Source organism: Gavialis gangeticus, unplaced genomic scaffold (genome assembly GCF_001723915.1).
Source record: "Gavialis gangeticus isolate Ggan-Ray unplaced genomic scaffold, GavGan_comp1, whole genome shotgun sequence".
In the NCBI taxonomy this organism is placed as follows: domain Eukaryota; kingdom Metazoa; phylum Chordata; order Crocodylia; family Gavialidae; genus Gavialis; species Gavialis gangeticus.
The window spans coordinates 76,658,181-76,670,900 of NW_017728993.1; the positions used below are offsets into that span (position 1 = coordinate 76,658,181).

At 44.4% G+C, this 12,720-nt stretch overlaps 1 protein-coding gene across 1 annotated transcript in view; it reads right to left on the bottom strand.

The window, feature by feature from the left end:
* Positions 1-12,720, bottom strand: part of KCNT2 (potassium sodium-activated channel subfamily T member 2) — a 451,804-nt gene that overhangs the window by 31,167 nt on the left and 407,917 nt on the right. The window contains exons 25-26 of the mRNA XM_019502030.1: positions 6,210-6,293; positions 4,274-4,402 (exon numbers count right to left, since the gene is read on the bottom strand). Coding sequence (XP_019357575.1) covers positions 4,274-4,402; positions 6,210-6,293 — 213 coding nt within the window. The remainder of the gene's footprint in view (positions 1-4,273; positions 4,403-6,209; positions 6,294-12,720) is intronic.

Sequence of the window (12,720 nt, forward strand, 5' to 3'; positions counted from 1 at the left end):
CTCCAATCCACCATGCCCCTACTCCTGACCTACATCCCCTGCCCCTGCAGCCATACCAGTGCCCCTCACTCCTGACCTGCAGCCCCCTGCCCTGCCAGGTCCTCTCACTCCTGACCCACAGCCCCCTGGCCCCTCAGTGCTGCTGGTGTCCTGCACTCTGGACCCTCAGCATCTGCCACCCCAGCCCTGATGATGCCCCTCACCCCCGACCTGAAGACCCCTGCCTCCCCAGCCCTGCTGCCCAAGCAGCTCCTGCATTGTGAAATTGATCGCTCTCTCTCTCTCTATCTCTGTTTGCCTGGCTTGTCAGAGCCTGCGCAGGGAGCATGTGGCCCCCAACAGCCTGTGGCAGGCCAGTAGGGGGAGCTCCTGTGTTGAGCCTCCCACCTCACTATGCCCGTCCACCTTCCAGACTCCACATGTCTTTCCAGGAGTGCCTAAGCCCTGGCAGACCCACTCTCGAGCCCCACCGCAGAGTCCGAGGGTAACGTGTGCTGCCACCACCCCGGGAAGGGACTCTCTCAGCCCTGTGTCCTTGGGGAAGCACAGGCCTAATAGTCCAATGGGTACTCGACCCAGTACAAGCACTTGGGGCACTCCCCCAAGTTGGGAGCCAAAAAGGAAAGTCTCCCTTAGTCTGCAGACCTAAGGGGCCTCTTAGGCATAATTTAGACCCATCCCTCAATAAATCTCCTATACCGGTCACAAAGGAGAACTTTATTGATTACAGGCAGTAGGGTGAGAATACAGTACAAGATAGAGCAATATCATAGAAATCCCATAGAGCAAAACAGTGTGGCTGAGGTAGCCTTTTGATCACGCATCTGAGTTACTGCCAGCTATATATCTAATCAGATCTCGAGTAGCTTACTCACAAGCATCATCCAGAGGCTGTTGGAGATTCCCTCTGGAGGCAGGCCATTCCTAGCTCATGAGATATGAGGGAGAGAGCCAGTTTCAGATGATAAAATTCCACCCTAAGTCTGAGTCCACCGCATGGCTGCAGCTCCCTCCTCCTGGGCAGTCTTAACTTATAAAGCCCTTGTGACCTCATTCACCTGGTCCAATGGAAGCCAGCACCTGTTGGCTGTTGGCCAACCAATTTGAAATATATCACTAGTTGCCGGGCAGACTCTAGCCCACCAGGTAGAAGCCTCTCACCCACGTAGGTGATACCAGTCACGTAGGCAGAGGGAGCAGGTTTCCCCGCTCCCTCAGGAATGTGTCCATCTCAGGTTACCTAAAGAGAAAGGGTAAAGGTGTGTCTCCTCTGCTGGGCCCGTCCTAATCAAATTGTCACAGAGCAGAGATTTTGGGGAGAAACAAAAGTGGCTTCCTGCCACACAGCCAATCACCTTGCTCGCTGCTCCCAGCTTGGAGCAGCCAGGCCCAGGGAGCAGAAAACCCGGGCATATGCTGTTATTTTAAAAACCCGCCCAGATGTAGCACAAGGGTCCAAAAAAGAGGGCATGTGTGGGGAAACCTGGACGTATGGTAACCCTTTCTATCTCTGTGTAGAAATCAGACATTAGCTCAACATACTTTACTTACCACAGTCTGGAGACACTCTTTGCCCCAAAAGTCCTAACTTTACTATGCTACATTAGCATTAAGCACATTCTGCTTGAATGTGTAAACATTTGCATTTTTGAAGTGTAGTTAACTTGTCCTACATACAATAAATTGACCAGGCCCTAGCATATGATTCTAGGCTCCAGAATCCACCCTGGGACTGAATAGATGTGAGCACAACAACAGATCAATTTAGGCTAATTGAAAATGGAAATGTTTATTTGTGAAAATTTTACTGAAGTTTCTTTTCTATCTTTTGTCACAAATTGTTGGCACAGATATTTATTAAAACACCTCTAATTACCATATGTTTCAGTCATGTAACAAGAATTCTGCAACTATCCACGTTGGCAACTGGCAGCTGAGAATAACAGAATGCCAAGTTATTCTATTTAATCTATCTATTTGTACAGTGATAATTCCTGTGGACTTTTTAAAACAGAAATAAAAAGGCTTCTTGGTTGCAGACTGGTCATCTCTTGTGCCAAAGAGTTACTTTTCATAGTTTGTTACCTTTTAATTGAGTCTGTGCTTAGAAACATGATATGCTTATACCATTGTAAGAAAGGAGATTGTTAACTCTTACACTGGTGGAGTTTGCTTGAATCCAGAGCAGAATTATCCCAGAAAGGAACGCAGACATAAAACTGCACAACTGTGAGTGGTTTGTGCACAGTTCTCCGGAAATAGCCACTTCTATTGGCAAACAGGCCACCTGCATCCCTGTCCGCTGTTTCATACACAAAGTGCCAGGCAATAATAATGTGACTGGCTCCATTTGGACTGTAGCAACCTAGATCTTTACTTAAGTACACTGTATTCAACGTTGCTGCTTGCAGCCATGTGGCATATTGTATGCCGAGAGCTGCTGCTCAACCCTCAAGCCCATGAAGCTTGCTGGAACATTCCAGGTGTCACCCTCCAAATAACCCCCACTGACATCAAGGTCACTTACATCAAGGTCATGAAAATCAGATCACTTTTTAAATTGAACTGGCAAAACAAAAACAAGAACTTTGAATTAATTTCTGTAATAAACCTCACCCCCCAAAACCTGCTTTACTTCCTTTATATAAACCCTCACAGTGTTTGTTTTGCTAGTAGCCCTTGTAACAATGTGATTTACAATGTGTTCTGAGGGTTTATCTGTTTTAGGACTTTCACTGAAATTTGGTGTAAATATGACTTTCTTAATGCTTCTGTATATCTGGGCTGTACAATGAATACACCCCTGACTTAAGTGACTCCATTCTAAGGCAATTACTCATTAGAAATTTAGGAATAACTATACTAGGGTAAATTACACCACTGTATATGTTACATGTCCACAGCTCCTAGATTTCCCTCCACAGTAATGTTTTGCTCAATACAAACAGGCTATTTCCTGGCTCTTCTGCCACCTAGCGTTGGTTAACCATAATAGCATCTACTGTAGACAACTACCTCCAGACACACTGTTCTCTGTGCTAGACACTAGTATAAGAGCGTTATAGCACAGGACACTTAGCACAGATTTTACCTGAGTATAGTAAACATTACCATGCTGTATTAAAAGTTAGAATATGTTCAGAGCAGTTGCATAGTGTTGCTTACTATGATCAAGGACTATTAGTGTTATCCTCTTCCCAGAGCCTTCAAGCGTCCTTGGTGCCATATTGGGCCTGGACCCACAATCTGCAGACTGTTAGTCCCAGCCCCCACTACCACATGAGAGTCTTGAACTAACTCCTCTGCAGTATGGGGACTGACAATCAGCTGATTTCTGATCCCAGCTCTAAGCCTGCAGTGGAGTCTTAAACCAGCTGATATTGGTTTAAACCCCCACTTACTTTTGGCTGCCTATGCCGAGGAGCAGGCGGGGAAGGGTTAACCTGCCTGCCTGGCTGCTGCTGCCACCGCTAGGCTGCTGCTCTTTGCGGGGAGCCAGACCCAGATTGCTGCAGTGGAGATGGTTGGGCAGGCAGGTTAACCCTTCTCTGCCTGCTCCCTAGGGCAGACAACACAGACAACCACAAGTAAATGAAGGGAGAGGGGGAGGAAGATGAGGGAAGCAGTGAATGGGAATCTGGAGCACTAGGGAGGGTGAGAAGTAGAACAATGGGTCCAATCCAGGCCAGAGGGAGAAGGAGGCAGGTGGAGTATTTACACTAAAGTGTAGCATAATATAAGCTAGGGAGCACAGAAAAGAGATATTCCTGCTGTGGAGTGCTGTAACTCTGAGTTGCATAACAGGCACTTTTAAATAGTATCAGGTGTTAATGTGTTTACAACCCAGAATTACTGTGTAACAAGGCACTAAGACCAGTCTTTAAATAGCACGAACTGTATGTTCATATACGACATGCTATTGCATAATCCTTGTCCTCCACTTCAATACCCTGAGCTCTTCTCATGTATATGATTTAAGACACTGTCCCTGTAGGAATCCCTCACACATCCCCTAGTCATGCTAGCGAGAGAAAGAAATGGAAGAAAAACAAAAATTACTAGCAAGTGTTACAATAGCTTATATCAGTGCAGTAAGTTACACTTATTGTGTTATACTGTCAGACTACCTTATCAAATATATTTGTGTACAGTTGTTGTACTACAAGTATTAGTAGTACCTTAGCATTAAAGTAGGTTGGGTTCCTTCAGTACAAAATCCTAGTTAATATTCTGTTATCAAAATGAGAAAATAAGCATGTTAAACCAAACAAACCTCTGATGTGGTAAGTTTCTGAGATTCAGTTCTATAGATCCCAATGGGAATATCGCCTGAAGAAGAACAAAGCTTTTGATATAACCTGGCGTATGTCCTAATCCAGAGATCATCTTCTGTGATTTTCATCTAGAAAAATAAAAAATAAAAATATGCTTCTTATTTTTCCAAATAATTGTGTCTCTTATTTAGCATAGGACTGTTCAAAAGCATCAAGGGTTTAGTCTCACACTTACTTATATATTAGTATTCTACCTTTCTCCCAGTGTTTCCATTTATTCTCTCTCTCATTTATTTTTGTTCTTTCCTTTCCTGTGTAATACTTCAAGCAAATAGGTGGACCTTTAAAAGAGGGCCTCTCTATTTGGCACCTCATATCCAATGCTATTGCAAGGAGCTGATGGCAAAGTGAAATGGCTGGCAGTACAAACAAGAGGTCATGGAAAGACTGAGAAATTCAAGGACTATTTTATGTTGAGACTCGGTATTTATCAGTTAGTGCAGTAGCCTGAATATTTAAAAATAAAAGCTGCATAGTGCATGTGAATAATGTAAGAAATGGATGTGAAAATGCTCGTATGACTACTGCATTAGCCTCATTTACAAAAGGAAGGCACTAGAGACCTATACTGTGTGCATGCTGTGTAAGACACACTCAAACACCTTGCTACAGTATCTTGCCACAGTATAGCAACTGGCACAAAAAGTACATTGTTAAATATTTAAAATATTTTAAACAAACTTCTGAAAGAATCATGGTCACATAAATAATATTAGTATAATGGGATGTTTCATATGAATAATTGCTTATGGTATTTGTTCCCTGTAGGTCTGATCCAAAGCCTGTCGATGTCAGCAGCCTTTGGATCAAACCTTTAGTCTCCCAGATAGCTCAACATTTCCAGATACATCTCACAGTTTATTCATGTTGTTTAGTGTCTTTTACTTTTCATTTTTGAGTTGAGGTGAATACAGTACAATATTTACAAAGCACCTGTACCAATGAATTTAGTTTTCCCTTTATATATCAAACCCCTCTGTACAAAACTCTCAGTATTTTAGAAACAGATACTAGTCCAAGTGACTTGCTTTGTTACTCAAGATAAGTTGGATTAAGCGTACTGAAGTATATACATTTCTGACATTTTTAAATGTTGGAGATATTGGGTGTGTCTACACATCACCCTATGGCAACATAGAGATCACATTTGTCTACATGTGATCGCCAGCTACATTGCCATAGTAGCACACTCTCTGGCTATAGCGCACCACTATAGCAATGTAGTTGGGAAATTTACCCATGTGCAGTGCGCACAGTGCAGTGACAGTCCAGCACAATTACAGCTCATATGGTGATGGGTAGACATACCCACTGTACCCTAAAATCATCTAACCAGTTGCCACCATCTTTATCTGATACCTATGTCCTAATTTTGCCATGATTCTGCACCTAGTACAAATGTATTTGGACTAGATTATCTTGTGAAGTCCCTGCCAGACATACTTTCCTATGATCCTGTGATTCTGAGTGAGTAGGTTAGATAAGTCCTAATCAAATGTTGCCTCACTATAACTAATAATTTCTATGAAGGTAGGCAGTTTCATTTGTTAATTCACGTAAAAAAATATTATAGGAAAAATATAATTTTTTTCTCCAAAACCATTATTTAAATGCCAGAAACTAGCATAACTTCTCCACTTCTTCACAGTTTCTAGAATCATATAGGAAGTTTGCTTTTTGCTTTGCAATTAGACAGAAGTGTTGAAAATTTCCACCTATTTTTCCTAACTAATTTTCTGAAGAAAAGGGAAACAGATGGAGTCTTTTTTTGGACTGTAATAAAAGAAATGACAGTACAAAGAAAGCAGCGGTATTTTGTGGAGGGTACAGAACCTTCTATGGCACTTTGTAATCATCTGATTTTTTTTAACTTACAGAACAAAGAAACCCAGATCCTGGTGTGGTATCAAGTCCCAGCAGAAGTCTTGTGATAGAGATCATATAATCCTTCACAAATGACTGAAAGATTAAATGAGAAGGAGAGAAAAGAAAAAGCTTCAGTGCACAGATTGGCAGGTAATTAAAATTCACACACAACATGACTGAACGTGTAAACTAGAACATATATATCGCAACTGATTTACGTTCTAAAATGTAACTCTGAAAGGGATTCTTTTTTTATAGAGGTACCAAATCTACTGCTAGGACTATTTGTACAAAAAATAAAATATGAACCCCCCACAAAGCACATATTATCCATAGTGGTGACTATAAATAGAAAATAAATAGATGCTTCCTAAGGTATTAAGCAGTGCATGGGATTTAACTACCTTGATACATTTGGTACGAAAGTTTTGTCTAAGTGAAAAGGTCAAACAAATTTTGGAAAGATTAAAATAATGATTAGCACACTCCATTTAAATATAATGCCAATTATAAAAAGGTAAATTAACAGCAGTAGAGTCAAATGAAAAATTTAGCCCTTCAAACCTTGTACTAGCTCCTTTTCCCATTGTGTCATATGACACCATGTGACATAATGCTGTATATATTAACTACTGATCTGTGAAGTAAACTTATGTATATAAAGCAATTTGTTTTAGCATGTGTGAAAGACATCTTGCAAAACAAGATGTCTTAAGGAGAGGTTGTGTCGTTTAGTAATTCAGAGTACCAGGAAAAATCCAGGGGAAACTTCTAAAAATATAACTCAAGTATAATTCAAAAGTCACAACAATTCAGAGGGTATAGAATGCATTTCCTTATCCTCCTTTCTTTGAAGGGTGCAATGTGATCCCTGCCGATGTGAAACCAGGCAGGTTTATGGCTCAGGACAGACATTACACATAAACTGGTTTAAGTGATCAGAAACTGGTTTAAACCTGTAACAGAACAGATGCTCAATGCACATAAACCAGTTTGAAAATGGCTGAAACTGGTTTGAGATGAACTTGGTTGAATGTAGTATCAGACTTAACTGATTTGGATCAAACTGGTTTTTGCAATGCTGTCCCACACCCCTTCCTGATTTAACTTAAACCAAAGTCCCCCTACATGCTCTCTAGGCTGGACTCTCAGCTCTAGCAGAGTAGGGCTGGCCCTGCCCCTCTGCTCCCCAGCCAAACAGGGTCCCCCCTGCCTGTCCTATCGCCAAGAACCTGAGCCAGGTCTATCAAGAGCTCCCCCCTTGCTGCTGCAGCAGCAGGCCACCATGGCTTCTGAGGCAGAGGGGGCAGGGAGCGGAGGTTTATTCCCACCTCTGCCCCCATTGCCTCTGGAGGACTGCAGCCAGGTCTGCCCATCCCAGCTGCCATTGTTGCCGCTTGCTCCCTGCTTGGGACAAGCAGCAGAATAAGCCCCCTCTGCAGAAGGGAAGTGGAATAACCCCCGTTCCTGCCCCCCACCTAAGGGGCTCTGCTGACTGGCATCTGACCACTCCTCTGCCCAGCTGCTGTAGCAGTGAGGGGGCAGGGCCCTTGATGGGGGCAGCAGCCCCTGTCATAGAGTCTGGGAGTGCAAGACCCTTCCCAGTGGGGGGGGGCCACTGCAGAGCTGTGGCTGACTGTGCACAGCAGCACCAGGGCTTGGAGGGGGCCAGAGTCTGGCAAGCCACCACCACTGCAGTTCACAGCAGCTTTCCCTGCCCTGCAGCAGGGCCCCCAACTGGGAAGGGACAAACACTCAGGGAAACTGTGACAGGTGCCCCATCACTGTTGCTCCCTGCTCTAGGAGCTGGGTGGGGGCAGGTGTGGGGCCAAATCCCCATCTGCCAGGCCCCTTAGGTGAGGCCAGAGAGAGGGGTTATTCCTCTGGGGCACTGTAGCAGGGTCTGCCCACCCCAGCTGCTGCTTGCTCTGTGCCCAGGGCAAGCAGTGGAATAAGCCCCCTCCACCAGATGTCAGAGGGAGTGGGGCAGGAAGGGTTTTATTCCACTGCTTGTACCAGGCACAGGGCAAGTGGCAGTGGCAGTGGCCGTGGCTAGGGCAGGCAAACTCCACTGCAGTGCCCTGGGGGTAGAGTGGGGAATAACCCCGCTCTCTGACACCCACTCAAGGAGCCCTGCTTGCCAGCATCTGGCCCTGCCCCTGCCTGGCCACTGGAGTGGTGAGGGGGGAGTGACCATGCCAGGGACAGCAGTCCATCTCATGGTTTCCCCGAGTGCAAATCCCTTCCTGGCAGGAGGGGGGGAACACTGTGGGGCAAGGAAAGCTGCTGTGGACCGCAGTGGTGGTGGCAACAGCTTACAGGACTCTGGCCTCCTCCAAGCCCCAGTGCTGCTGCATGCAGTCTGCTGCAGCACTGCCTGCCCCACAGTGGGCCCCCTCCCACCACTGGGAAGGGGCTCATGCTCCCAGACACTATGATGGGGCTGCTGCCCCCATCAAGGGCCCTGCCCCCCTGCCACTGCAGCTGCCGGGTGGGGTCATGGCCAGATGCCAGCTGGCAGGGGCCCTTAGGCAGGGGCCAGGGATTATTTCCCCTCCCTCCATCATCCAATGGAGGGGGCTTATTCTGCTCCTTGTCCCAAGCCAGGAGCGAGCGGTGGTGGTAGAGGTCAGCAGACCACCTGTGGTCCCCTGGGGGTAGTGGGGGTAGAGGGAAGAATAACCCCCCTTCCTGCCCTATGTGCCTCAGGGGCCATGGTGGCCCACTGCTGCAGCAGTGATGGGGGAGCACCCGGCAGACCCAGCTTGGGTCCCTGCTGGTGAGACAGGGACAGGGGAATTAAACCCCTCTCTGGCCTGTTCAGCCCAGGCTGGCCACGCCCCCACAGCACAGCTTCCCTGGTGCCTGGCCTGAGCAACTGCAAGCATATGCCTGTAGGTCCTCAGTCCACTGGGAACGTCTGTGCTGTTACAAATAAGTTCAACCTAGGCAGGTTAGACTAACCTACAAAGATTGAATCAATTCAGGCTCCAGGTTTTTTGGATGTCTGTCCCTAGTCCCTGATGATCTTGACTCTGTATCACCACTGGGAGAGCCTTAAGAAAGAAATCTATGAGGCACGTGAAGAAGCTCTAGGCTTCTCCACAAAGAAACATCAAGACTGGTTTGATGAGAATGATAAAGAAATTCAAGCTTGCATTGACAGAAAACAAAGAGTCTTCAAAGCTTGCTAGAATGCTAGCAACTCAAAATATGAGTGAGACACACTGGCAAATTAAAATAGAGGTCCAGAGGAAGAATTGGAAGTATAAGAAATGTTGGTGGGAGGACAAAGCAAAAGAGATCCAAAAGTTTGCTGACTTAGTTTATGCATAGTTTTTCAGTGCAACCAGAGCTATCTATGGGCCAAGTACACAAGGAGTCATGCCTCAGTAGTCTAAGGATAGAATAACATTGTTTAAAGACAGCTCCACCATCAAAGTACTGTGGAAGAAACACTTTCAAGAGCCCCTGAACTGAGATTGTGATATTGAAGATAACACCATCAAAGCCATTCAACAACACCCTATTAATGACTACCCTGAAGACCCACCAACCTATCAACATGCTTTGAAAACCACAGAGCTGATGAAGAACAAAATGTGGTGCTGATGAAATACCAGCTGAAACTCATAAGTATGGTGGAAAAACCTCTCTCACTAACTGCATGCCATTATTCTGAAAATCTAGAAACATGAACAGATTGCCGGTGAGTTGAAAAACGCCAGAATCATAACTATATTTGAGAAAGGAGATAGACTGGAGTGCAGCAATTACCATCGCATTACGCTCCTGTCCATAGCTGGGAAGATCTTTGCCCACACTCCACTCGATAGACTCACTCCTCTGGCTGGAGTTTCTATTTGAGTCCCAATGTGGTTTCAGGGGTAAAATAGATACGGGGTTTTGGTTTCATCCTATTTCTTGAGGAAACAATAAAGAAGAAATCCTAAATTCTACTCAGAAAGAAAAAGCTGCAGTGTGGAAATAATGGAAAGGAGAAGAAAATGGGAAAAGCAGATGTTTTTATGGCACTTGCTACTTGGTATATATGACACAGGACCCCCAAATAAAAGTAATTGGTTGGGTCAGAAGTGGAAACCTGAAGAAAATAATGGACGGTTTAGCACAGAAAATGGGAAATAAAATTTTATTTTAAAATGTAATTGTGAAGATCTCACTCCATTAAATAATATGGTAGTGTTCTGGTTGAAAAAAGGATCCCAGCTGCCAGTGACTGGGAACAAATATAAAATATTGGAAATACTTATGTGATTGCAGGAGTTAATGGCTGATGACAAAAATCTGTTTCCATAAGAGAGTATACTTGTTTATCTTCTTATAAAATAATACTTTAATCCTTGTTCATAATCTAGGGCAAAGTTAGACTGTGCCTTGAGAGTGAAAACATTTAATTCCAAAATGCAGAGCAATTGATGAATGGGTTTAAATGGAGTGGGTTTACCTCTGGTTTTTGCATCCATGTGTACTAGCTTACTTTCTGTACTGAGAGACTGTGACAAATGAACCTGACTACAAGAATCTGTTCTGCACCATATGCATATTTTTTCAAAGTGATTTTATTTGTAACTACATTTGAGGTTTAAAGAATATATCTATCATGAAACTGAATAAATTTCTGAAAAAAACTGAGCACTTGGAGCCTAATCCTATAAAATGAAGTTGATTTTAAAAGTTTTCAGATGAGAACATAGTACTATAAGATGCATCTAGTGCAGCTGGATAGTAAAAGGCAGGGTAGATTTGCACGTTATATATTAACCAAAGTATGAATGTGCACACATACATACCCCCCCCCCCACATACACACACCTCACAAGCTTTTGTGGGACAAAGCTCACTTCATTAGTTGCTGTGAAAGGATGTGGATGGATGGTAAGATATCATTCATTGTGATTAAGGGGGCGAAATCTTGTATCCAGTACTTTGGGCTGGTTCTTATAAATATATCTGATAAACATTATTCACATAAGTAATCCTGATTTCCATGGGTAGCACTGGATCTTCTCTTTGTAAACCAGAATACAAGCCAAGATATGGCAATTATAGGTACAGTGGTATAATTACTCCTCAGATGAACCGATGTATATATTCTGCATTACTAATATACCCCTTATTTTGGCTGCAAAGAACTCCAGGTGCAATATTCTATTGTGAGAAGCAGGAACAGCTTGTAAGGGGGAAGGTGTGTAGTGATCATTGCTGGGTTAATGATGAGTGAACAGACAGTCATGCAGAATACGCTTCATTATCTTCTTGCCCTTGCCTTGGAATATTCCTGTCAGAAGAGGAAACACCCTATTTTCTTTGAATCTAACTCTCTCTCTTTTTGGGATCAAAATAGCAATGGTCTGAATGCTATCATCACAGCCTCATTTGTTCCTCTGTAATGCCTTTCACAGACTGCAGGGCCAGAAAAAAATTGCTTTGTATTGCTCAGATCCTGCAACTGGCTTGACGTGGATGGATTCTTGCACAGTTGCAGCATCTTTCTGAATATACCTCTAGTGCAATTGGGGGTTATATCTGTTTCTAATCTCTTGTGATATTTCTAGCTATAACCACTCCAGAACTACAAAAACAAGTGTAAATTAACTGAAGAAACTTTAATATAATATATATTAAAGTTGGCCCAACACCTTGTCTTCCCATGCTGCCACACATCATTCCTCCACCCATTTGTCATGAGGCAGCAACTTGATGGGAAACCCAACAAATTAAGGAAAACAAACATCTATGCATCCACCAAGACCTCAAAATTCCCTTCACCATTGCCTAAAGTTGTGCAAGCCCTTCTGAATCCATGTGCTTAACCTACAACCCTGGTAAAGCTTGGAAAACCTAATGGCATTCACAGGAAGTCCCACATAAACATCTTGTGATAGATCCAAAGCACAAGGTCCCTGGCTTTGATCTCCTGTGATCATAGAATCATAGAATCATAGAAGTAGGGTCGGAAGGGACCATAGATCTTCAAGTCTGACCCCCCACCTGGGCGGGAGAAAAACTGGACTCAAATGAGTCCAGCCAGGTAGGCATCAAGCCTCTTCTTAAAGATCCCCAGGGTAGGAGCCAGCACCACTTCCCTTGGAAGCTGGTTCCAGCTCCTAGCCGCCCTGACAGTAAAGTAGTTCTTGCAGATGTCTAATCTAAACCTACTCTCTAGTAATTTGTGTCCATTGTTCCTTGCCATGCCAGGGGACGCTAGGGGAAACAGTGTCTCCCCCAAACCCTTCTGGTCTCCCCTAGTGAGTTTATAGACAGTCACCAGGTCCCCCCTCAGCCTTCTCTTGTGAAGGCTGAACAGGTTTAGGTCCCACAGTCTTTCATTGTAGGGTTTGCCCTGTTGTCCCCAGATCATGCGGGTGGCCCTCCTCTGGACCCTCTCAATGTTGTCCACATCCCTCCTGAAATGGGGCACACAGAACTGGACACAGTTCTCCAGCTGTGGCCTGACCAGCATCACATAGAGGGGGAGGATCACCTCCCTGGCTCTACT